This window comes from Eumetopias jubatus, unplaced genomic scaffold (genome assembly GCF_037043125.1).
Source record: "Eumetopias jubatus isolate StellerSeaLion01/CBP00866 unplaced genomic scaffold, mEumJub1_p1.0 scaffold_4, whole genome shotgun sequence".
Taxonomy (NCBI): Eukaryota; Metazoa; Chordata; class Mammalia; order Carnivora; family Otariidae; genus Eumetopias; species Eumetopias jubatus.
The window spans coordinates 127,425,869-127,453,695 of record NW_028274810.1 but is presented as its reverse complement, the minus strand read 5'-3'; the positions used below and the strand labels follow the sequence as shown (position 1 = coordinate 127,453,695).

Genomic DNA, 27,827 nt, shown 5'->3' with positions numbered 1-27,827 from the left:
TAGTTATCATAAAAATATTTATGGGTCTTTGGCTCACCAGTATTTTTGGTAAACAAGGAATGTAAGAATATTTAGATTATAATTATTCCAGCCACAAAGGGTTGTCACAGGTTTTAACCTTAGTACCTGCTCTTTTCTTCTGTAAGTGCACAATACAGATGCTCATTTTAAATAGTAGTGATGCTATCATTGACTTTTAAGTAAACCATTGAAATCTTGGTAATTGCTTTGCCACTTTGAGGCATAATCTTTTTGTTAATACAACAAAAAACTTCATTAAACTCAAATCTTATAACAATATTGCAGCATTTCTTATTTTTTTTCTAAAGGATTAAAAGTGTTACACTCAAAAGGCAGGAATTCGGTGATCATTTTGGATCTGCTTCCACTATCCCTAAAAAAAGAGACAGAGAATTTTTGGTTCTTTAGGCCATCATAAACAAATTTTTGATAATATTTGGGACTGTTGCTTCTGTGTGGGTATTCCTGCTTCATCCTAAATTATAAAGGTTTACATTTTCTTGTACACAGATCTGTCAACATCGATTGGCCATGAATTTAATGTTCTTTGTAAATGCTAGTTTCTGAAATGAGGGACTATTCAGTTATTCATATTACCTCTATTCTGATAGATTTTAGGTTTTCATCAGATCTGTCAAGAAAAAAAGGTCATTGTAAGAATGAAGATGAAAATTCATATCTAATAAAAAAAACTTTTTTAAAATTTTATTTTATTATGTTATGTTAGTCACCATACAATACATCACTAGTTTTTGATGTAGTGATCCAAGATTCATTGTTTTTGTATAACACCCAGTGCTCCATGCAGCACGTGCCCTCCTTAATACCCATCACCGGGCTAACCCATCCCCCCACCTACCCCTCCCCTCTAGAACCCTCAGTTTGTTTCTCAGAGTCCAGAGTCTCTCATGGTTCGTCTCTCCCTCCGATTCCCCCCCCTTCATTTTTCCCTTCCTTCTCCTAATGTCCTCCATGCTCTTCCTTATGTTCCACAAGTAAGGGAAACCATATGATAATTGACTTTCTCTGTTTGACTTATTTCACTTAGCAGAATCTCCTCCAGTCCCATCCATGTTGATGTACAAGTTGGGTATTTGTCCTTTCTGATGGCTGAGTAATATTCCATTGTATATATGGACCACATCTTCTTTATCCATTCGTCTGCTGAAGGGCATCTCGGCTCTTTCCACAGTGTGGCTATTGCGGACATTGCTGCTATGAACATTGGGGTGCATATGGCCCTTCTTTTCACTACATCTGTGTCTTTGGGGTAAATACCCAGGAGTGCAATTGCTGGGTCATAGGGTAGCTCTATTTTTAATTTTCTGAGGCACCTCCACACTGTTTTCTAAAATGACTGTACAAACTTGCATTCCCACCAACAGTGTAAGAGGGTTCCTCTTTCTCCACAACCTCTCCAACATTTGTTGTTTCTTGCCTTGTCAATTTTTGCCATTCTAACTGGTGTAAGGTGGTATCTCAATGTGGTTTTGATTTGAATTTCCCTGATGGCTAATGATGATGAACATTTTTTCATGTGTCTGTTAGCCATTTGTATGTCTTCTTTGGAGAAGTGTCTGTTCATGTCTTCTGCCCATTTTTTGACTTGATAATTTGTTTTTTGGGTGATGAGTTTGAGAAGTTCTTTATAGATCTTGGATACCAGCCCTTTATCTGTAGTATCATTTGCAAATATCTTCTCCTATTCTGTGGGTTGCCTCTTTGTTTTGTTGACTGTTTCCTTTGCTGTGCCCAAACTTTTTATCTTGATGAAGTCCCAAAAGTTCATTTTTGCTTTTGTTTCACTAGCTTTTGAAGATGTATTTTGAAAGAAGTTGCTGTGGCCGATGTCAAAGAGGTTACTGCCTATGTTCTTCTCTAGGATTTTGGGGGGTTTTTTGTTTTGTTTTGTTTTGTTTGTTTTTTGTTTTTTTTTTTCCCAGAATTCTCTAGGATTTTGATGGATTCCTGTCTCACATTGAGGTCTTTCATCCATTTTGAGTTTATCTTTGTGAATGGTGTTAGAGAATGGTCGAGTTTCATTCTTCTGCATGTGGCTGTCGAATTTTCCCAGAACCATTTATTGAAGAGACTTTTTTCCATTGCATATTTTTTCCTGCTTTGTCGAAGACTATTTGACCATAGAGTTGAGGGTCCATATCTGGGCTCTCTATTCTGTTCCATTGGTCTATCTGTCTGTTTTTGTGCCAGGACCATGCTGTCTTGGTGATCACTGCTTTGTAATATAGCTTGAAATCGGCAATATGATGCCCCCAGCTTTGTTTTTCTTTTTCAACATTTCCTTGGCGATTCGGGGTCTTTTCTGATTCCATACAAATTTTAGGATTGTTTGTTCCAGCACTTTGAAAAATGTCGTTGGAATTTTGATCGGGGTGGCGTTGAAGGTATAGATTGCTCTGGATAGCACAGACATTTTAACAATGTTTATTCTTTGGATCCATGAGCATGGAATGTTTTCCCATCTTTTTGTGCCTTCTTCAGTTTCTTTCATGAGAGTTCTGTAGTTCCTAGAGTATAGATCCTTTACCTCTTTGGTTAAGTTTATTCCGAGGTAGCTTATGGTTTTTGGTGCTATTGTAAATGGAATCGTTTCTCTAATTTCTCTTTCTACAGTTGCACTGTTAATGTATAAGAAAGCAACTGATTTCTGTGCATTGATTTTGTATCCTGCCACATTACTGAATTGCTGTATGAGTTCTAGTAATTTGGGGGTGGAGCCTTTTGGGTTTTCCACATAAAGTATCATGTCATCTGTGAAAGAGAGAGTTTGACTTCTTCTTTGCCAATTTGAATACCTTTTATTTCTTTTTGTTGTCTGATTGCTGTTGCTAGGACTTCTAGTACTATGTTGAACAATAGTGGTGAGAGTGGGCATCCTTGGCATGTTCCTGACCTTAAGGGAAAGGCTCTCAGCTTTTCCCCATTGAGGATGATATTCACTGTGGGTTTTTCATAGATGGACTTTATGAACTTGAGGAATGTTCCCTCTATCCCTATACTCTGAAGAGTTTTAATCAGGAAAAGATGCTGTATTTTGTGAAATGCTTTTTCTGCATCAATTGAGAGGACCATATGGTTCTTCTCTCTCCTCTTATTAACGTGTTCTATCACATTGATTGATTTGCAGATGTCGAACCACCCTTGCATCCCGGGGATAAATCCCACTTGGTCATAGTGGATGATCCTTTTAATGTATTGTTGGATCCTATTAGCTAGGATTTTGGAATCCATATTCATCAGGGATATTGGTCTGAAATTCTCCTTTTTGATGGGGTCTTTGCCTGGTTTGGGGATTAAGGTAATGTTGGCCTCATAGGATGAGTTTGGAAGTTTTCCTTCTGTTTCTATTTTTTGAAACAGCTTCAGGAAAATAGGTATTATTTCTTCTTTAAATGTTTGATAGAATTCCCCAGGGAATCCATCAGGCCCTGGACTCCTGTTTTTTAGGAGGATTTTGATCACTGCTTCAATCTCGTTACTGGTAATTGGCCTATTCAGGTTGTCAATTTCTTCCTGTTTCAGTCTTGGGAGTTTATAGGTTTCCAGGAAGGCATCCATTTCATCCAGGTTGCTCAGCTTATTGGCATATAGTTGTTGATAATAATTTCTAATAATTGTTTCTATTTCCTTGGTGTTAGTCGTGATCTCTCCCCTTTCATTCATAATTTTATTAATTTGGGTCCTTTCTCTTTTCTTTTGGTTAAGTCTGACCAGTAGTTTATCTATCTAATTAATTCTTTCAAAGAACCAGCTTCTAGAGTTGTTGATCTGATCTGCTGTGTTTCTGGTTTCTTTTTTTTTTATTGTTATGTTAATCGCCATACATTACATCATTAGTTTTTGATGTAGTGTTCCATGATTCATTGTTTGTGCATAACAGCCAGTGCTCCATGCAGAACGTGCCCTCCCCAATACCCATCACCAGGCTAACCCATCCTCCCACGCCCCTCCCCTCTAGAGCCCTCAGTTTGTTTTTCAGAGTCCATCGTCTCTCATGGTTCGTCTCCCCCTCCGATTTCCCCCCTTCATTCTTCCCGTCCTGCTATCTTCTTCTTCTTCCTTTTTTTTCTTAACATATATTGCATTATTTGTTTTAGAGGTACAGATCTGTGATTCAACAGTCTTGCACAATTCACAGCACTCACCATAGCACATACCCTCCCCAATGTCTATCACCCAGCCACCCCATCCCTCTCACCGCCCCCACTCCAGCAACCCTCAGTTTGTTTCCTGAGATTAAGAATTCTTCATATCCGTGAGGTCATATGATACATGCCTTTCTCTGACTGACTTATTTCGCTCAGCATAACACCCTCCAGTTCCATCCACGTCGTTGCAAATGGCAAGATCTCATTCCTTTTGATGGCCTCATTGGTCTCTGCTCTAATCTTAATTAATTAAAAAAAAAACTTTTAGGTCAATAAGTTACTCATATTGTGGTTTAATTTTGCAGAATTGGAAGACTTTTTATTAGAGGTGATTGGTTTGTGTTTATTTTTTTCTTGTTTTCTCCCAGGTCTTGCTTTGAACTACATTTTTGAAAATAGCTTTAAACCAGAAGCAGGAGCAAGGACTGGAGTGTCCAAAATTGGCATTTTAATCACAGATGGAAAGTCCCAAGATGATATTATTCCACCATCTAGAAACCTCCGTGAATCTGGTGTAGAACTCTTCGCCATAGGTATGTGTTGTCATGGTCCTATTTCAATAATGGGCACAGACACACAACCACTTGAAACAATGTGTAATGCAAAGGGCACTTCATTGAAAGCCAGGAGACCTGGACTGTTTCTAGTCCTGACTCTAGTCATAGCCAGTCTTGTGACCTGAGCCCAACTTCATTACATTTAAGATGGAAGTGGTGGTAACTTTCATGTACTCTATAGTGTGAGGATCTCTGGATGAGATGCCGTCCATAAAATGTGAAAAGCATAAAGTAGCATGCAAAGATTAGGTACATGTTTGTTAGCTTTTAATTAGTGAAGACTTTATCTCTCTCTCTCTCTCTCTCTTTTTGTAAAGATGTATTTATTTATTTGAGAGAGAGAGGAGAGAGGGGGAAGGGGCAGGGGAAGAGGGAGAGAGAATCTCAAATAGACTCCCCGCTGAGCACAGAGCCCGACTCGGGGCTTGATCTCATAACCCTGAGATCATGACCTGAGTTGAAACCAAGAGTCTGATGCATAACCACTGAGCCACCCAGGCGCTCCGGGACTTTCTCTTTAGTATCACTTTATAGCAATCTCTTCTCCGGTAGTATAGGGAGAAACCAGTTTATCATTTTCAAGGAATTCAGGTCCTGCAACTATTTAGAAAGCATAAAGTTCTAGATAGGCAGTATTATTTCTTTGAGAGGAACTCTTTATAATGTATTGTTCTTGTAGAAAAGGATACATGTGGCACATATTCAGAATAACTGGAGAACATTTAGGTGATGCAACTTTGCTCTCGATTAAAATATTTACAGTTTCTTTGGCAGCAGGAATGTCTTTTACTTAGTAGAGACCAACCAAAACAAAACAAAATCCCCAAACAGGAAACAATTCACCCGAACCCTTCCTAGATTTTCTACTGAAAATGTGGTTTATAGAGTGTTCCATTCAAGAAATTTGTGCTCACATGCTCTCTGCCAGGCATTGTGGTGGGTGCTAGGACACGGAGATAAGGAAGGCAAAATCCTTGCAGAACAAATTCTTCCCAAGTCCTGATGACCTTTTCTTCTCTTTTCCAAACTGTTTGCAACAAACTATTTAGTTTGGAAAGGTAAGAGAGAGATGGTAGAGATTTGGGGCTATTTCCCTAGAATATACTTTTTGTTGTTTTTATTGTAGTTAGAGGTTTGTTTTTTTTTTTTTCCTAGACTATTCTTATATATGAATACAAACTTGCTGGTTTTACTTAAAAGCCATCAAAAGCATTATTTTTTTTTAAAGATTTTATTTATTTATTCATGAGAGACAGAGAGAGGGAGAGAGAGAGAGAGAATGGCAGAGGGAGAAGCAGGCTCCCAAGGAGCAGGGAGCCTGATGCGGGACTCGATCCCAGGACCCTGGGATCATGACCTGAGCCGAAGGCAGACGCTTAACCATCTGAGCCACCCAGGCGCCCCATCAAAAGCATTATTGACATTAAGTCCATTGTCCTTCATGTACTCGGTGCTTTTTGTTCCTGTGGACACAGATCCAACTGTACATTTTAGAAGCTTTTGTGTAAGTCCTTCAGGCAAGAAACGTCAGAGAAATGTATCTAATTTTTATTTTTTATTTTACTATCCTGTTGTCCAACAGAGGAAGTCTTTTTAGACAATAAACTAATGGGGTTAATTTATGTGTTTAATTTCCATTCTGTGGTCTTGTTGATAATGAATGGATAAGTTTTTAAACAAAACTTTAAGTGAACTCACAGATGTAATTTGGACTTTTTCTCTGGAAATTACCTGGAAATCATTAGAATTTATTATCTTATAACCCCCTAGAGCACATCGTTCAGACAACTAACACTGTGTCACTCAGTATGTCGAAGGTGGAAGATAAATCAAATGGCACAGCCAGGCATCTGAGAAGTCATTCATGTTGCCCTAGGTAATCTCTCTTCCCTGCTTCCACAGCACCTTTAAAAAAAAAAAAAACACAAAAAAACCTTTAGGTGATTGTAATGACGGATTTATAAAAAAAGGCTCCTTGTTTGCTGAAGCCTGGGGAAGAGAAATCTACCTCCACACCCATAAAACCCAAACCTGTGCCTTCCTTTTCTATTTATATTTTCACTTACTCATTTTAATTTACGATCTTCTGAGAGGTGGCATGATACAGTGGTTAAGAGCATATGACTTTAGATCTCGACTACTTGGTGGGAATCCCAGCTGTACACTTACTGGTGTGTTTCCTTGAGCAAGTTAATTAACCTTTCTGTGCAACACCTTACAATGAGAGCAACAATAGTACCAAATTCCGAGGGTTGATTGTGGGGATGAAATGTGTTCATATACATAAAGCACCGCAGTTCCTGGGGCAGAGCATGTACACTCTAAGTGTTAGCATCCACTGCTAAGATAGACTGGGAAAGTTGCATGGGAGCTGAGGATTTTCTGTCTCCCTCTGTTCCCTGCTGCATTCCAAACACCCAGCATTGTGCTTGACTTGTAGCAATGGAATTCCACAAAGTTTGCGGGAGAAGCAGAGCTTCCCTATTTGCATTAGCAAAATTGCAGTGGTTACTAGTCAGCCAGTTGTACTTGAATATGTTAAAATTTTTTTCCCAAGCTGTCTCTTAATGCCATATAATAATACTATAAATTGTAATAACAATACTTTTATATATATAATTTTTATTCTAACAGTGGCTCTTAATTTAAGTAAACTTATTTTCTAGAAATTGAAACCTAAGGTATTGATAGTTTAGAATGCTGGTTTAATTACTATTGCTTCTGCACTGTTCATGCAAGACAGACGTTATTATTGTCCTGTTAAGATACGCCGAACAAAATTAGGATGTAATCATTTAAAAATTATGCCGAAGGTGATTTTTACAAAACAGTCTAACGTGAAATGCACCTTTTTAAAGTAGCAGATGTTTGATTGCCGGGGGGGTTACGATGGGCTCAGGACAGGCTCACGGAGGTTGGTTTTTCAAATGGGGCACGAATGTCATGACCCTCCCTGTTGTCCTCAATGCAAGGGGTGAAAAACGCAGATGAGAACGAACTGCAGGAGATCGCCTCTGAACCAGACAGCACTCATGTCTACAATGTTGCCGAATTTGACCTGATGCACACAGTTGTGGAGAGCCTGACGAGGACTGTGTGCTCCCGGGTGGAGGAACAGGACAGAGAGATCAAAGGTAAGGCGAGCAACAGAAGGTAGTCATTCTGTGCAGGTGGGTATTACTCTGCCCAAAAGTCTATTGTGGATTATGAAAATTCTTATCATTTTTCATGTTGACTTTCTAAATAGAGCCCTTTATTCCCCTAAGACATGAGTCATGAGAGTAGAAAGGGAATGTAGTGACAGCCCACTGAGGGAGGAATAGTTTAACCACTAGATCATTTTCTCCATGGTGCTGCATTTAGACCATCATGAGTGTTTGTTTTTAACTAAACTTTGGAATTTGAGGTAATTGTACATTCATATAAAGTTGTAAGAAATAAGATCGAGAGAGATCGTGTATCTATTACCAAGTTCCCCTTAATGGTGAGATATTCCAGAACTCTAGTACAATATCCCAGGCAGGATATTGGAATTGAGAGCCAAAGTACAGAACACTTCCATCACCACAGAGATCATTCCCGTTGTCCTCTTATGGCCCCATTCACTTATTCCTCCCACAACCTCTCCCTCACCCCGGACAACCCCTGATTGGTGTTCCAACCCTAAATGTTTTCATTTTGAAAATATTATGTAAATGGAATTATGTGGTATGTCCTCTTTGGGGACTGACTTTTTATTCAGGATAATTTCCTGACAATTCACCCTACTTGTTGCGTTTATCAGTAGCTCTTTCCTTTCTACTGTTCTGTCGTATTCCATGATATGGACGAACCACAGTCTGCTTAACTGTGGACACACTGAAAGTCAGTCAGAGAAAGACAATTATCATATGATTTCACTCATATTGGAATTTCAGAAACAAACAGAGGAACATAGGGGAAGGGAGACAGTTATCATGATTTCACTCATATTGGAATTTCAGAAACAAAACAGAGGAACATAGGGGAAGGAAGGGAAAAATAAAAATAAGATGAAACCAGAGAGGGAGACAAAGCATGAGAGACTCTTAACCATGGGAAACAAACTGGGGGTCCCCGGAGGGGTGAGGGTGGGGGGAAGTGGTAACTGGGTGATGGGCATGAAGGAGGGCACATGATAGAATGAACACTGGGTGTTACATGCAACTGATGAATCCCTGAATTCTTCCTCTGAAACTAACAATACAGTATATGTGAATTAATTGAATTAAAATAAAATAAAATTATAAAAAAAGAAAGGAAGACATCTGAGTTGTTTTCATTTTGGGCCGTTACAAGTAAATCTGCTATGAATGTTCACATATAGGTTCTTTTTTTTTTTTTTTTTAATGTGTTTCCTGATCACTTGGGATTTTTTTTTTTTTTAAGATTTTATTTATTTATTTGAGAGAGAGAGCACATCAGAGGAGATAGGGTCAGAGGGAGAAGCAGACTCCCTGCCGAGCAGGGAGCCTGATGCGGGACTCGATCCTGGGACTCCAGGATCATGACCTGAGCCGAAGGCAGTCGCTTAACCAACTGAGCCACCCAGGCGCCCAACATATAGGTTCTTGTGTGAACCTAAGTTTTCATTTCACTGGGATAGTGCCTGGAGTGCACAATTGCTGTATCATATTGTAGCAGCATGTTTAATTTAGCTTAGTGTTAGGAAACTGCCACACTGTTTTCCAGGGAGGCTGCAGCATTCGACATTCCCACCAGCAATATATGAGTGATTCTGTTTCTGTGCATGGTCACCAATATTTGTTGTTGTTACTATATTTTATTTTAGGGATTCTGATATGTGTGTAATGGTATCTCATTGTGGCTTTAATGTAATGGCTAATGGGGGCGTCTGGGTGGCTCAGTTGGTTAAGCGACTGCCTTCGGCTCAGGTCATGATCCTGGAGTCCTGGGATCGAGTCCCACATCGGGCTCCCTGCTCAGCGGGGAGGCTGCTTCTCCCTCTGACCCTTCCCCCTCTCATGTGCTCTCTCTTTCTCTCTCTCTCTCTCTCATTCTCTCTCCTTCAAATAAATAAATAAATAAATCTTTAAAAAAATGTGATGGCTAATGAAATTGGATCTTTTTTGCATGCTTATTTTACATCTGTATTTGCTCTTAGGCTGTTCATATCTTTTGCCAATTTTCTAATTAGATGAATGTGTGTGTGTGTGTGTGTTTAGTTTTTAACTGTTAAGTTTTGACAATTCTTCATTTATATTCTAGATACTAATCCTTTGTTAGATATGTGGTTTGTTACTATTTTCCCCCAACCTGTATCTTGTTTTTTCATCCTTTAACAAGGTCTTCTGCAGAACAAAAGTTTTAAATTTTGATTAGGTCCAATTTATCAATTTTGTATTTTATGGTTATTGCTTTTGGTATCTAGTCTTAAGTAACTACTCTTTGGCCATAAATGCTAAAAATTTTCTTTTGTATTTTTATTCTAAAAGTTTTATGTTTTACATTTAAGTCCATGATCCAGGTTAAATTTTTGTAGATTGGAAGTTTAGATCAAGGCTTTTGGGTTTTTCGCCTATCAACGTATAATTCTCAAGCACTACTTCCTGAAAATGCTCTATTTCTGCCATTGAATTGCTTGGCACCTTTGTCAAGGATCAGTTGGGCAAATTTGTGTGAGTTTATTTCTGAATTCTCTGTTCTGTTCTGTTGGGTCTATGAGTCTAACCCTCTTCCAGTATCCTACAAGCTTGATTTCCTGTAGCTATATAAGTCTTGAGATTGGATGGACCGAGTTCTCCCACTTGATTATTCTGTTTGAAAATTGCTTTCTCTATTTTTCTTTCTTTACCTTTCCATATAAATATTAGAGAAAGCTTTATTCTACAAAAAATCTTGTTGGGATTTTGTTAGGAATTGCATTAAATCAATTCTCAATTATCAAATATTAACATGGGGAGAACTGACATCCTTACTGTGTGGATTTTTTCCAGTCCTTGAACATGGTAAATTCCTCCATTGGTTTAGATATCCTTTGATTTCTTCATCAGCATTTTGTAGTTTTCAGGATACAAGTTCTATACAGGTTTTGTTCTGTTTACATCTCTGTATTTAATTTTATTTTGGGGAATTTTAGTTATATTTTATTTTTTATTTTGGTGTCCACATGTTCATTGTGAGTATATATGGATACAATTATATTTTTGTATGTTTATTTTGTGTCCTATGACCTTCTTATTTGAATTTGCTAATTCTAGGATTTTTTTTCCTCTAGATTTTCAGGGATTTTTCTGTGGAGGTGATAAATCATATCCTTTGCAAAAAGGGATAGTTTTATTTCTTTGCTTTTGATCTCTGTGCTGTTTATTTTCTTGCCTTGTTTCACTGGCTAAAATTTCCTGTCCTGTGTTGAATAAGAGTGTTGAGAGTGAACATCCTTGCCTTATTCCCCATCTTAGGATGAGACTTTCTGCTTTTCATGGAAATGGTTCATTCCATAGAATTTGTAGAATATATGTGTGGAAAGTTATTCATAGTATTATTCCCTTATTATTCATTTGATGTCTGTAGGGTCTGTAGTGATAGTCTCTGGTTTTTTTCCCCAATATTGGTAATTATTATCTTCTCTCTCTCTCTCTTTTTTTTCTTTCTCAGCCTTGCTAGAGGTTTGTTCTTAAAACAAAACAAAACAAACAAACAAAAAACCTTTTCAAAGAACTGGCTCTTGGTTTCATTGATTTTCTTTATTTTTCCTCTTTTTAATTTCATTGATTTCTGCTCTTCTTTTTCTTTTTTTTTCTTTGTGAGGTAGCAGTTTTATGTTTTATTTTTTTAATTTAATTAATTTTTTAATTGAAGTATCATTGGTGTACAATAAAAATGAGGTGGTGTCCAGAGTGATCCGATAGTTTTATTTTTTATTTTTTTTATTTTTTAAGTTTTAATTTTATTATGTTATGTTAGTCACCATACAATTCATCATTAGTTTTTGATGTGGTGATCCACGATCCATTGTTTTCGTATAACACCCAGTGTTCCATGCAGTACGTGCCCTCCTTAATACCCATCACCGGGCTAACCCATCCCCCCCACTCTCCTCCCCTCCAAAACCCTCAGTTTGTTTCTCAGATGAACTCATGGTTCATCTCCCCCTCCAATTCCCACCACTCCCCATCTTTCCCTTCCTTCTCCTAGTGTCCTCCATGCTGTTCCTTATGTTCCACAAATAAGGGAAACCATATGATAATTGACTTTCTCTGCTTGACTTATTTCACTTAGCATAATCTCCTCCAGTCCCATCCATGTTGATGTACAAGTTGGGTATTCATCCTTTCTGATGGCTGAGTAATATTCCATTGTATATATGGACCACATCTTCTCTATCCATTCATCTGTTGAAGGGCATCTCAGTTAATTCATATCTTTCAATAATCACTCTCAATGTGAATGGCCTAAATGCTCCCATAAAACGGCACAGGGTTGCAGATTGGATAAAAAGCAGGACCCATCCATATGCTGCCTACAAGAGACTCATTTTGAACCTAAAGATACATCCAGACTGAAAGTGAAGGGATGGAGATCCATCTTCCATGCTGGTGGACCTCAAAAGAAAGCTGGGGTAGCAATTCTTATATCAGACAGATTAGATTTTAAACTAAAGTCTGTAATTAGAGACACAGAAGGACACTATATCATTCTTAAAGGGTCTATCCAACAGGAAGATCTAACAATTGCTCTTATTTTTCTTATTTTCTTTCTTTTACTGGTTTTGAGTTTATCTTGCTCATACTTTTCCAGATTGTTGAGATGAGAACTTGGATTACTGATTTGCAATGTTTCCTCTTTCTCTAATTATTGAAATGCTATAATTTTCCTTCTCAGCACTGCTTTAGCTGTGCCTTACAAATTTTGATATGTTGTATTTTCATTTTTATTCATTTCAAAGTAGTTTTTGATCTTCTTTGACCTGTTCTCTTTGACTCATTGATTATTTAGAAGTGGTTGTTTATCATTTCAAAATATTTGGGTGTTTTTCTGTTACCTTTCTGCAAGTGGTTTCTAGTTTGATTTCACTGTCACTAGAGAAAACACTCTGTGTGATTTTTATTGTTTTAAATTTTCTGAGGTTTGTTTTCTGGCCTAGGATATGGTCTGTCTTGCTACATACATGCCCTGTGGGTGCTTGAAAAGGATGTGTATTCTGCTATTGACATGTGCAATATTCTGTAAGTTTGACTGGATCCTGTTGGTTGATGGTCTTGTTGAGTTCTGTATCCTTGCTAATTTTTCTGTCCAGTCATCTTATCAATAGATTCTGGATTCTTTAGTTCCATGTCTGGGATTTATGAGATGAAAGGAAAACTCAGGGGATTCACCACTATATCATTCTTCAGGTCCTGCAATTCCTCTCCCGTATAACTTCTTCTCTTTCAGTGTCTTCTTATGCTTGTCTTAATACATAGTTTCCAGAATTTTTAGTTGTACTTGGCAGCAGTAATTGGGGAAAGTACATCAATTCTATCTTCCTGGAAGCATAACCATCATGTATTTTTTTAACCTTCGTCCCTCATGATATCATTGGTCTGCAGTTTATATCTGGTTTACAGGGATGTGATCTGAGGAGAGGGTAATATCCAGATCTTCCTTTGAGAATTTGGTTTTATTTCCTGCCTTCATTGTATGCAGGGTGTGGATTGATTCTAATTGGCTACATCTCTTCCATCATTCCTTTTTCTCTGGACCAGATCTCTTGGGACTAGGTTTGACAGCCAAGCAGTAGTTTCTTGAATATGTTTCTCTGAGCTTTTAATGTGACTACTTTAGAGACTAATTTTTTTCCCACAAAAAAACTCTACCTGTGGTTGTTGATAGAGCATGTAATATAGTCCCTGGCCATAAGTTAAGCGTTCAGTAACTATGTTTTTTTTTTTTCTCATTAATATGGTTGGTTATTAAGTTTGCTTTGGATAAGTCCTTAAAGGATAAGAAATCCTAAAGTTCAAGGTCTTTGAACTTTACATGTCCCAACTCTTTTATAGAGTCATTTATACCTACACAAAGTGCTTACATAGTGTCTAGCTTATAGGGAGCATTCAGTATATGTTAGTTGTCTTTTCTCCTCTTTTTACTTTTAGATAGTGGCCATTTGTTGAATTGAAGTCTTCTGTAAAGAGACTATACCCCCTGATGCTTAAAAACACAGGCTCTTATATCAAAAACTCAAGTATCAATCTCAGCTCTGATACTAAGTGTGAGACTTGGTCAAGTTATTTAACTTCATTGTGCCTTGCTTTTCTCACCTACAAAATGGGAACAATAGTAGTAACTACTGAGAATTAAGACAATACTTCTTTTTTTTTTTAAAGATTTTATTTATTTATTTGAGAGAGAGAGAATGAGAGATAGAGAGCACGAGAGGGAAGAGGGTCAGAGGGAGAAGCAGATTCCCCGCCGAGCAGGGAGCCCGATGTGGGACTCGATCCTGGGACTCCAGGATCATGACCTGAGCCAAAGGCAGTCGCTTAACCAACTGAGCCACCCAGGCGCCCTTAAGATAATACTTCTAAAGAGCTCAGGAGAGTACCTTTAGATACACATGTGCTCAATCAGTGTTGTGTTTCTGTTTTTGTTTTTTTAATTATTCTATAGCAATGTCTTTAAGAAAGTTTTTTGGAGTCAAGGACTCTCTTATTAAAAGTTTGTATCCTCAGAACCTAACATAGTGGTTGGTATGTAATAGGCACTTAAATGTTTCAGTGAACAAATGTAGGAATGAATAATTGAATCAATTTGTCTAGAGATGAAATCTTAGAGATAGCACAAAGCCAATAGTCATTTCTGACTAATGGAGTTTCCTAGGCTTATGAGAAGTAATTTTGGGAAAGAGGTTCACTTAATGTATTTCTATACTTTAGCCTCAGCTCTTGCCACCATTGGGCCGCCTACAGAGCTGATTACTTCTGAAGTCACTGCCAGAAGCTTTATGGTTAACTGGACTCATGCCCCAGGAAAAGTGGAAAAATACAGAGTCGTGTATTATCCTGCCAGGGGTGGAAAACCAGAGGAGGTAATAAGGAGATGATATTTTCAAACCATTATTTTCATTCTTTCAAGTCTTCCACGGTAGTGAGGACAAGACAGAAATGCATGGATAAGGAGTCTGTCACAAACATTTAAAATTCGTTGGACTGAAATATATTTCCAAGTGTCTACTTTGTTCTCCCATCTCTCAGGTTATGGCATTCATACTTTCTCCTCCTATCTCTATGCAATAACCCTCAGAATGAGTCATGTGTTCATTTCTAACACAACTTATTTTGACTTTTTTCCTTTTTAAAATTATTAAGTTCTAAAGCAGAAGGAATCAGTAGTTCATTATATGGCCAGAACCCCTTTTTGCTATTCATGTAGTCTTTCTACTTTGGGAGTGGTCTGAATTGTCTACCTTACTGAAGATTGTGTGTTCCAAATTATGTGGTCATATAGTCCTCCAAGGTTTGGGATTTCCGGGACATTGGTGGAGATTAGTGCAACTGAGAAGCCATAATAAAGCATCTGTGGCTGGCCTTTTTCATGGTTTGGCCATCACAGGAGAGAACGCATATTGAGAGACGATTGATTGGATTTTTTTCCCATTTCCTACCTTTGACACAGCAATCACAGGGAATATGTTAAAATGTGATGAAATCTCCCCTCTTTTTTTTTTTTTTTTTTGAAATGCAAACCTTTTGTTGTTCTAAACTTTGGTTGACCTCAGCATGTTTCACAGTATTCTTCCATATTATGGCAAGATTTTTAATTTTTTTTAAGTGTTCAAGAAGTAGATCAGGCAGATTTAAATCATCTGGACTGAAAAAGAAGTCAGAGTGCTTCCAATACTTCTATCTTTTTCATGACTAATAAGTCTGTTAAATGCTTCCTGAAACTCCATGGAAAAATATCACATGTCAATTTTAAGTGGAGGTGGTTAAGATAACAATTAGCCTGGGAAAGACACTCTCCATCAGATATAACTTAATAAGGGACTTTTCGACATATTTCATAAAAGGTGCATCAATTCCCAGAGGAATTCAAGGAGCATTGACTGCCTCAGTGGAAAAGACGATGTGGCACAAATAAGAAAATATTGAATGATGTGTTCTTGCTAGAGATATTTTGCTCTTTGGTTTCAATTCTGCATGTCAGATATTCCATACTCTCATTCCTCGAACTGTTCTTTAATTAGGTGGTGGTGGATGGAAGTGTGTCTTCCACGGTGTTGAAAGGCTTAATGTCTTTAACTGAATATCAGATAGCAGTCTTCGCAATATATGCTCACACGGCCAGTGAAGGCTTACGGGGAACCGAAACCACACGTATGTATTGAATTCTACTCCACGTCTGACCTTGTACAGCATTGCTTAGGTGGCCTTTCTTAAGTTGGAATTCTGCTCAGGTTGTATTGATGGCCACCCTGAATCCAATTCCTAGGCAATGGTTGTGGTGCTCTATGCGATATGGGTCCATGTTGTAGTTGCAGTTTGTAAGTGCTGCATATTCAGAGGGATATTATAGACCTCTGCTTTGATAAGGAGAGAGCAATCTTGGTGGTGAAGGACACAAAATATATGTATTCACTTAATAAGCAAGTATTTAGTGAATATGTATTATGAACTAATTTAACTACCGACTCATTCATGTCTCCTCATTTGTCTCTGCGTGGATGGGTATATATTCATTCACATATTTGTTCCCACCCAGCCACGCATTCTGTCATTTACTAAGTGACACAATGACTGTGTTTAGTCATTTAGTCAAGCTGCCTCATGGCAGACGCTTGGCAAGGGCCATAAAACAGTGGTCAGAATAGTCTCCTTGCTCTTGACTGGCTCCCAGAGAAACATGCCCATCACTGTAGTGGGATATAAGAAACTAGAAGTTGTTGTTCCCGCTTTTAAACATTCACTATGTTTGCCCTCCTGGGAGGGGTTGGCATAACTGTGTGAACATATTTAAGGATGAATATTATTTGAAAAGTAAACTGTGTTTACTTAGTAGATAGTAACACCTAGATACTTTGAAATAGGCAAGCATACTGATAAATGGCTGAACATTAATAAAAATATCTCTTGCAGTTGCTTTACCCATGGTTTCTGATCTTGAACTATATGATGTAACTGAGAACAGTCTGAGGGCAAAATGGAATGCAGTGCCTGGAGCATCAGGATACCTGATCCTCTATGCTCCTCTCACGGAGGGTCTGGCTGGGGATGAAAAAGAGGTAACCACCTGCTGCCTACTAGAGTCCTAGAATCTTTGACTTCCTGAAAATGGCTTTTTTTTAATTCTAAAAGTTAAATGTATAAAATTTAGAAAATTCACATTAAAGGGGAAAATCACTTGTAATCCCCCCACCTAGAAAGAGCTATTGTTAATATTTACTTAAGTCCTTTTTAATGCATTTTTTTAAACACAGCAAATGGGTATGGTTTTGTAGTCTCCTGTTTTTATTTTGTTTATTGTGAATATCTTTTCATACCATTAACTAATATTTTATATGGTTGTTTTAAATGGTGCTATAGTATTACATTGTTGTTTTGCATCAGGACATGTTTAATAAATTATGTGTTATTGGGCATTTCGATAATGTGTTGAATAAATATGCTTTTGTGATCATTCTTAACATATAACTTTGCAAGGTTGTCAGATTATTTCCTTAGGATAAATTCCTAGAGATGGAGTTTATCTTTTCCAAAGGGCATGCAAAGGCTTATGCTAAGTATTAGCCAATGATTCTAGAGAAATTTGTTATAATTTATATTGATGTATGCAGTTCACAGATGGTTGTTTCCACGTATGTACACTGACTTAGAAAGTTTTTTTCCTAATTTGAGAAGTAGAAAAATGTATTAGCATGGATTTTTTTGCATTTATTCCATTTGAAATGATGAATCTTTGACTTTCAAATGATTTATTTTAGGCTTTGTTTTTAATTTGTAAGGAATGATTACTATAATACAGATATTCAAGGAATGATGAGGAAATATCTGTAACACTTGGGAGTGTTTGACTAGGCAGATAGGGTGGTCAAAAGGGAGTTCAGAACTCAGATCTTTACTATTGTCTAAACATTGTCTTTAACATTGCTTCTGGTGACATAAATGTTTAGGGCCAAAAATATGGTGAATCTGAGTGTCAGGAACAGAGCATTGGTGATGTGTTTTTGTTTGTTTGTTTTGTTTTCACCTAAGGTTTAGAAAGCTTTAGTTCATTTGGATTTAATGTTGATCTGAATTATTTTGGCAGAAGGGACACTTAAAAAAATGAAGCTAGAAAGATGATCAGCTTCACCAAGAAGGAGAAAAATAAGAAAGTAAGACCAGTTCACACCCAGTAGATTAGCACTTTTTAAAGTTTAGTAATAACTGCATATTAGTGAGCATATGGGAAACAGAATTATTCGTGTAAATTGGTATGTAAATTGGTACAGCTGCCTTGGAGAATAATTTGAAAGATACCATCAAGTTGAAGATATGTATAACCTTTTAAGGAATATATCATAAGGAAACCTCCTGCAAGGCTTTTTGGGATACAAGCATTTGTTCAAAACACAATGTTGCAAACGATTGACATGTTCATCAATAGAGGGATGGAAAATAGCAGAATATTTACACAAAAGAATACCATAAAGGAATTAATAATGTCATCTCTGTCCCTGCCCATCAACATGGATAAACCTTGAAACAGAATATTGACAGAAAAAAAAGTTGCAAAAAATTATGTTATGATTCCCTTTATGTACATTGTTAAACATACAGAACTGTATGTTATTTACAGATATATACATAGTGGAAGTAAATAACTGGATTAGTAAGGTACACCTCAACCAGAGGGTAGAGATAGGGAACAGAAAGAATGAGAAAGAATTTCTGTTTTATCTGAATATGTTAGCTCTTTTAAAAATAAGATCGGAGGACATTGGGAGGGTATGTGCTATGGTGAGTGCTGTGAATTGTGTAGGACTGTTGAATCACAGACCTGTACCTCTGAAACAAATAATACATTATATGTCAAAAAAAAAAAGAAGATAGTAGGAAGGGAAAAATGAAGGGGGGAATCGGAGGGGGAGACGAACCATGAGAGACTATGGACTCTGAGAAACAAACTGAGGGTTCTAGTGGGGTAGGGTGTGGGGGGATGGGTTAGCCTGATGATGGGTATTCAAGAGGGCACGTTCTGCATGGAGCACTGGGTGTTATACGCAAACAATGAATCATGGAACACTACATCAAAAACTAATGATGTAATGTACGGTGATTAACATAACGTAATAAAATTAAATTGAAAAAATAAGATCAGAAGCCAATATGACAAAATGTTAATATTTATTAAATCTGAGTGGTGGGTGCAACAGGGTGAATCCCATTCATTTCTCTACATTTATTTTATATATGTGGAAATATTTCAGAATTAAAATTTCTAATTTGACAATAACATTGGCACTTGGGTGATTGGAGACTGACTCTGGAGATGTTTTTCTTCCTTCCAAAACAAAAATAAAACCATGCTGTCAGGCAGTTGTCACACAACTAAGAATGTTGGCTAGTTTATTTGACTCCAAGGGTCAGAAAAGTCATCCCGGAATCAAAAAGCAAATAGCCACTTTGGATGTCAAGGTGGATTGATCTCTTCTGCAACCTGGAAAGAACTTGCAATCCAAGTGCATGGGCCCCTTTTTTGAATGGGGCAACAAAACTGGTCCAGCTCAGTCAGGCTTGAAGTGAAGAATGGGCACCCAGCCAAGGGACTGGTTTGAATTAGCCAGTGATGAGAGATGCCCATTTGGCTCTGTCCCCAGCTTGCTGACCTAGAGCTTATACTCTTTCTAGACAACATTTCTGACTCAGTTCCACCCACACTCTTCTGAGGACTGAATTTGTGAGGCTGTTATTCTGGCTGAGATTACAGCTTGTCCAGATGTAAAGCATTATCCTAAAACAGCACTCATGGGTACGTTCAGTTTTGTATGGTTCCATGGCACCTGTTCCTAATATAAAATGACACCAGACAATGAAAAATTATGACTGAAGCGTTTGAATAAGGGGTTGTGAGGACACAAAATCTTACCCTACGAAGTCTCACCTTTACTCAGCCACACTCTGATCAACATGAATGGTACACATTGGCTAACGATCTGATAACATGTGTTCTTTTTTCAGATGAAAATTGGAGACACCCACACAGATATTGAATTGAGTGGGTTGATGCCCAATACGGAGTACACAGTTACAGTTTATGCCATGTTCGGAGAAGAGGCCAGCGATCCTGTCACAGGCCAAGAAACCACATGTGAGCAGCTCAGTCATTCAGAGGAAATACTGGAATAAAAGCCCAAATACATGTTGGGATTCTAAACTGGGAATACTGGCTTTGGTTGAAACCTTTAGGAGCTAACTGTAACTTAAGAAAATGTGTATTTTATTTAGTGGCAGGAAATATACCAGTTGATTAAAAAAAGGAGGGGGATGGCCCCCCCAAAAATGATGTCTGTGGGTTCCTGTTCCTAGGACTGGCATATTTATGCAGTAAGGAAACTAGACATTGTTCCACCCAACTGCTAAATTTAACTGAACTCCAGAAAAATTTGGAGCAAAGCGTACACAACACTTAAAATAATTATATTGCTTTTCTCTCTCCTATACTTTCTCTCTAGCCCCTGATGTATTAAGAGAGTCACTAAACTCTATAGGCTCTTTATGGCCAAATAGTCAATATGTATTGAATGAGTGAAAAGAATTGGTCTTTTCACCAATTTTCACTTTTCACTAATTGGGTGAGGAAGCATCGTACTTTGTGGCGATGGCTGACAACTATTATTTTTTCTCTTCCAGGTGTTTGCTGGCTCTATCAGCACTCTATCACAGGCTCGCGATTCGATTGATCGATTGCCTGGGTTTTAACTCTAACAGCTCTTCTCTTCCTACTAACTGTGACCTTGGCCAAGTTACCTCAGTTTTATGACCTATATAATGGGGATATTATAATTTCCTTGCAGGCTACTGTAAGGGTTTAATGAGAGACATGAGTTATAATGATCTGTTCCAGAGCATCTCAGACTCATAGAGCATGCGATAAACCTTAATAGTTGGTTGTTCTATAAGCCTGTAAAAGCTCATAAAACTCTCAAAAATTATTGACAAATTTTAATCTGTTGAATCAGGAGAGGGCCCTTGAAGAAATACAGAAAACTATGGAGTTGATAGGAATCTGCAGAAATACCAATGCTTCTTCATATAATTTTAAAGCAACTGCAAAGAGTTCATTTTTACACCTTCCCACAAAGCCAGTGGGATTTATCCAGGGCAGGCCTCCTACTCATGGAGTCAACAAATACATATATTGAGAACTTGCTACACTGGGGATAAAGCCGGGAACAAAATTAATCCCTAATCCTCTGAAGTTACAATATATGGAGGGAGAGAGACAGTAGATCAATAAAATCACAATATAAGAAATAAACCAGGGACGCGAATTGGGGTTGATTGGGGTGGAACCATTATTTTACGGACGATGATCCTGGAGGGCCGCAGTGGGAAGGTGACCTGTGTTCAGAAACCTGAATGTTAGATGACTCAAGGGTTTTTGGCCTGAGCAATAGGAAGGATGGAGTTTCCATTTGTTCAGAGGGAGAGATTGAGAGAGAAGATTGGAAAAGGTGGCAGGAGTCGGTAGTTCGGTTTGGGACAGGTTAAGTTGAAAATGCCTAGTAGATCCCCAAGTAGAGAGGACAGAGGCCATCAACCTCACTCTACAGGTGGGAAATTGTGGAGAGAACCAGCAGCGTGACTTTGCCAGCATCGAATGACAGTTGAATGAAATAGCTAAGATTTAATTTCAGGTGCCGTGGTTTTTGATCCATTAGGTTTCTTATTTATAGCAGGCTGTAATAATAGCATTGATTGGAAAAAACAGACACAGAAAATGTACCTAAATCTTATTTATTTCTAAGCACGTGTAACTTGTTAATACTATTCATTCCTTACAAGGAAAGATTTTTTCTTTGTTAATTTGTTCGTTTTCTTTGTTGTAAGTTATCTGGGTAAAATTTTTCATATGTGTGTCGTTTAGAAATCAAAGATGCTGGGGTGGGTTTTTTTTTTTTTTGGCTTTTTTAGGTGTATGTTATTTAACATTTTAATAATTTTCTATTCCACTTACTGCAAAGTGCCTTTAAGTCCACCAAGAAACCTGAGAATCTCCAATGTTGGCTCTAACAGTGCTCGGTTAGCCTGGGACCCAACGTCAAGAAAGATCAGTGGTTATCGAATTGTATATAACAATGCAGATGGCACTGAAATTAATGAGGTAAGCTGTGGATCACAATGTCTATTTTTTTTTTTTTTTTTGGTGGGTGTATGTTAGCTTTTTATGGCTGCATAACCGATCATTCCCAAAGCTGTAGTGGCTTAAAACAATACAAATTGTTTATTTTCTCTCACAGTTTCTGCCAGGAATTAGTGCGTCAACTACTTGGATCTATATTTTTGGCTTGGGGTCACTCATGAGATCATTGCCAGATACTGGCTGGTGCTGATGTCATCACAACAGCTTTTCATTCAAATGTCTGGTGCCTGGTCTGGGAAGACTGGATCAGCTGGGAGCCAGAGTAGCTCTCCGTGTCTTTAACTAGACTCTTTACATGATCCCTCCAGCATGGCAGTTTTAGGGGAGCTAGACTTGTTACATGCTGGCTCAGGAGTACCCAAACATGTATCCAAAGAGACAAAGAGAAAGAGAGAGAGAGAGCACTAGGTGAAAGCTGTGTCACCTTTAGTTACTCAGAGAAGTCACAGAATACCACCTCCACCACACGCCACTGGTAGGAGATATCACAAGTCCCCATGTGGATTCAACATGAGGAGGAATACAGGTCCCACCAATGGTGAGAGGCAGGCGGGATGGGAGATGTGGCCATCTTTGGAATATATAGTCTGCCCCAGTGCAAGGAGGTAGGGAAGTAGGTATCTTCCTAGATGTTGTAAACTAGAATTAATGTCAGTGTAATCCACTTTATCTCTCTCCTTTTGAGTAAACTACCATCTGAAAGATGCTAGTTAGATGAGTAGCATCTTGAAAACTGAGTAATTCAAGTTTTGTGTAGGAAGATACTTTAAAATGGCAGAACTTACTAGAACTCATGAAGATACAGTATCTTACTTATACTCAGTCACTAATAACTTCTTCACAAATAATAATTTCTCCACAAATTCCTTCCTTGGGAATATATTTTAACAGGATAGATAGCAAAGTTATTATTATTTTTCCTCAACTTGATCCAAGAAGTTAAGACCAAGAGGGAAATATGTTGAATTACATCATTTCTATTTTCTGACCAGATGAAGAAACTGTTTTCATTTGCAGAGACAAACTGTTTCCTACAATTAAATCCAAGCAGTATTTTGCAGAATGCCCCCTCACACGGGACATTGGATAATGAAAGCACAATACTGCACATTTGCTAATATTTGGTATTTGTATATATTGTGAAATGATCAGCACAAGAAATGTACTTAACATCCATTAAAAAAAAATTATAGCTGTTATGGCCTTTTATGGTATTTTAGGTTATTTGCCATTATAAAGAATGACCCCAGACTAATATATTTGTTGAGAACTACATGGGTTTTTTTGTAGTGTTTTTTAATCTTGGAGATGCCTTTGGCACTTGCTATTTCTAATTTGTATTGTGCTGGGAAATTAGAAAACTATATTTGGTAAAGCTGAATTTAAAACATGAGAAAATGGTCTACGAATGAAAATCTGAGAAAATTTTATTTGAGTAAAATACATAAACAATATGTGGCTTTGTAGCATTTCCAATTTGACTGGTGTGTGTGTGTGTGTTCTTATTTCTTAATTCTTAACCATGCCATTGAGACTGAATGTTGCTAGACAAATGTCTTTTGTTTAAGTGTAACATTACTTTGCCTAATTTGGGAATATATGATTTTAAGGGTGAGTATTCCTACTATATTTTGCTTTAACTTGTGTTAATTAAGCTTTTATTTATAGGCAATACTACAGTTGGGTTTTTAGGAACCTTCCAAAACATTTTGGAATGAACTTTAAAATGTCCCAACCAAAATCTACTTAGTTATGTAACCTGCCATTGATCATAAGCTTTTGCTTTTGACTCAATTTATATTTCTCTGATTTACTTCCTGTTCCTCCCATCTTCCCTCCTTCACTTCCTCTTTCTCCCTTTTGTCTTTTCTGTATTATCCTTCTCTCCAACTGCTTGGAGACCAAGGAAGAAAAACGAAACAGGGCACCCAAATGTCAATGGTGATGGTGGTGATGGCAGCTAACCTGTGTAGAGTGCTTACCTTGAACCGGCCACTGTTCTGAGAGTTTACAGAAAGCCCCTCATGCAACCCTTAGAGAAAACATGGCTTGTCAGCTGAGGACAGGGCCATCTCAGAGAGCATGTGCTGGGAGAGGATTTGGGGAAATGTGCAAGCAGGATGGAAAACTAAAGTGCTGCCATTTGAGTTTTATAAATGAAGGGCCAGTTTTTAGACTCAGACGCAAGTCCAGTTCCCGACAGCTATGACTCAATAAGACAGCCCAGAGCGGAGCCCAGTCCCTTGTTCCTCATCAAAGACTCTTTATCCATCCCAGAATTAGACTGAAATTAAGCTTTTAGTCCAGACTGTTTGAAAATTTTTCAAAAATAGTTATATAACCATGAGATCATGGTCATTTGTTATCATTTTCTCAAATTCTTCTCCTACATCTTGAAAGTACTACCAACAAAATCAGTTCCAGAACTCAGTCTAAAACATAATATAACTAATAAAAATAGATGACACCTTAAAGTTTTCATTTGATGGAATAAAATAATCAGTAGTTAATGCATAAAATATGGTCTGTTCAAAGGCAAATAGTGCTTTAATAAATAAAAGAGATCTTTTCAACAGATATATATATGTATGTATGTTTCAACATGTATGCTGAAAAGATATATACTTATATACATATGTATATGTGTATATATATATATATACATACACACACACACATATATAAAAGGGGAAAACTGTGTGTGTATATACACACTTTTTCCCTTTTTGTCTCTTGGTGTACCAAAGAAAGTTTGATTTTTAACTGCTTTGTGTATGTTTGATATCTTCATGAAATGCCTATTTGTCACAGATTTGGGACTTAGAAGTCAAGGCATAACTACCCATTCCAGCTAATAGATTTATGTCCTGGAAATTAGTTTAGGTCTTTGGGCCTCCCATTCCTTCTTTGTAAAATACCTATTATAAATACTTAGGGTTTGGTGGGGGGAAGAGGGGGCTAAACATGACAATGAATGTGAAGTCCTTGACATGTTGTAAGTGCTCAGTAAACCCAGCTATTATAATCCAAAACAACAGAGGCAATATGTAAATATCATTTAGAAGAACATGTCTTGAACTCCTATTTAAAATACGGATTTGTCTTTTCTGTGAGTTTAATGAAGCCATACTGTGCATAGGATTTTGAGTCCTGTAAAATACTTGTGTTGACGCACTGGGTACTAGCTGGTTTTCCATTGGGCAAGTTCCTTAATTTTTCAGAGTCTCAGTTTCACCATCTTCAAATTAAGGGTAATAATTAGCTACTCTACAAGGTTGTGGACTACTGGTTAAAGGAACTAATACACAGGAAGCATACAGACAATACCTAAACCAAAGTAAACATTAAATGCTAAGAATGACCTATAATATTATCAGGCCCAGATTCAGAAGAAGATAATTGATATTTTCAGTTCACTCCTGTAACTAATACCCTGGCTTAAAATAATAATCCATGATTATGCAACCTGGGCAGAGCTCAGCAAGGACAGCTTGGCTCTGCTGATCCATGTGGTGTCAGCTGAGGTGACCCTTGCATTCATGAGGGAGCTTGACTGAGCCAGAACTTCCAAGATGACTTCACTTCTGTGTCTGGTATCTCAGCTGGGGTGGCTGAGGTTGGTTGGCCCTCTTTAGCAGAGTGGCTAAGGGTTTCAAAAGGATGAAAGTGGAAGCTCCTTCCCCCAAGACTCACACTCTCTTTTTTGACCTGCAGTTGATTTCTTAGCGATGTATATGGTTTCTGGATTGCTCTGAGTTCTAATGAGCCCTTTATTATCTCTCTTAAAAATGATCTCTGATGCCTCCTCTATTCACTCAAAAACAAATATAATTCAACATGCAGTACTGAAGAAGCTAAACAAGGTCCTGTTCTGGAGGGGCTTACCCTCTACACAGGAGAAAATAAATATATAAAATAATCACAGGCTGTGTTTGGTGCTGGGAGGAAACAAACAAGGGCAGTGTTAGGGGATAGCCCTACTGAGGTAGGTGACAAGAGAAACCCCCTGTCAGAGGTAAAAGTTAAGCACAATCCTGAGAGATGGCAAAGGTCTAGTTCTGAAAAGAGCTAGGATCCCAAAAAGCATGAATTGCATGTGCAAAGGCCCTGAGGTGGGAAAGACATGGACTTGAGAGGTCAGTGTGGTTGGAGTCCAGTGGGTGATTCAGATTATGGCAAGAAAAAGGAGCACTGCTCCAGATTATGCAAGACCAAGAGGTCATCGCAGGATGCTTGATTTTGATTTGGAAGGCAAGAGATAGCCAAGGAAAGTTTTAAGTAGGACAGTGACACATTTTATATTTTGGTAAAGGTCACATTGACTGCCGTGAGCAAATCCATACAGTAAGCTTAGTCACCTTCCCCTTAACCTCAGGTGCTATCATGTTTAGTCATTGATAGTATTGTAAATAATGGATCTTATTGATATTGCTCTAAATACCTCTTGAAAACATTTTAAATGGTATCTTTTTTTGACAGAGTCTGCTATCAGGTAAATAGGTTCATTTCTTCCATTCCTCAGCGTCTTATTATTAAGTGCCTATAAAGGTGAAGATTAGAATTGTATAATACAGAAGCTGACTGGTTCTAGAATTCAGTAATATTTTTGAAGTCTTTATAGCTTTGCTGCCAGGCCCAGTAAACTACAGACAATAAGAAAATGCCTTCTGTTTCCTGTGTCTGGAGAGTATCGGATGTAGCTGGTCCGACTTCTCTGTTTTGCAGGTTGAAGTCGATCCTGTTACTACCTTCCCTCTGAAGGGCTTGACGCCGCTCACGGAGTACACTGTGGCCATTATCTCTATCTATGATGAGGGGCAGTCGGAGCCTCTGACTGGAATTTTTACAACAGGTAAGCCTTATTACGGTTTGGAAGTTTCCAAGAGTAACTATATAGAAACCAGAAGCTGGAGCAGCTTCCTCAACTATGATTTTGAAGAGATTACATTTTGATCTTTGTTTGTGTTGTATTATTATTATTTTTAAAGATTTATTTGAGAGAGAGAGAGAGAGAGAGAGAGAGCACACGTGCTCATGTGTGTGGGGGAGGGGCAGGGGAAGAGGGAGAGAGAGAATCTCAAGCAGGTTCCCCACTGAGCACGGAGCCCAAGACGGGGCTCCATCTCATGACCCTGAGATCATGACCTGAACCAAAACCAGGAGTTGGGCGGTTAACCGACTGAGCCACCCAGGCGCCCCTACGTTGCATTAACAACTGAACAATTAGGTGACTAGAATGTGTACTGCTTAATTATTTTCTATCAAAGCAAAGGAAAGAGAGGAAAGATCATCTAAATTCAAAAGGTCCCAGTTAAGTAAATGTGTGAACTCTTCTATTCCTAATCTTACACCATTTCTTTTGTTCTATGGGCCTAAAAATTTCACAGCTTTCTTCTGTTTTCATATGCATGTATGTTAAGTTGAACTTCCAAAATTGCTGACACCCAACAATTTTTTGACCTGCAAGAATGACAGTTTCATACTATGTAACCTAAAACATCAATCTTTAGCCAATAATGTACTCATGTAGCCTGAAATATTAATACAACAATATGGAATCTTTTAATTACTAAAATAAAAAACATAAGGCATGACTGCATGATTTTCCTTTTCTATATATGTTCTGTAGTCAATAAACACAAAAATTTTTCGCCTCTTGGTGGCAAAAATTCTATTGTTTGCTTTCTGAACTTAACATTGCTTTGCTTGGGAAAAC

General features: G+C 37.9%; 1 protein-coding gene across 8 annotated transcripts in view; it reads left to right on the top strand.

Annotated features, from left to right (window-relative positions):
- Positions 1-27,827, top strand: part of COL14A1 (collagen type XIV alpha 1 chain) — a 196,505-nt gene that overhangs the window by 43,192 nt on the left and 125,486 nt on the right. For all 8 annotated transcript variants that reach the window (XM_088023091.1, XM_088023097.1, XM_088023094.1 and 5 more), the window contains 8 exons: positions 4,559-4,723; positions 7,720-7,881; positions 14,644-14,795; positions 15,954-16,083; positions 16,843-16,988; positions 19,927-20,056; positions 21,933-22,072; positions 26,837-26,963. In XM_088023091.1, coding sequence (XP_087879217.1) covers positions 4,559-4,723; positions 7,720-7,881; positions 14,644-14,795; positions 15,954-16,083; positions 16,843-16,988; positions 19,927-20,056; positions 21,933-22,072; positions 26,837-26,963 — 1,152 coding nt within the window. The remainder of the gene's footprint in view (positions 1-4,558; positions 4,724-7,719; positions 7,882-14,643; positions 14,796-15,953; positions 16,084-16,842; positions 16,989-19,926; positions 20,057-21,932; positions 22,073-26,836; positions 26,964-27,827) is intronic.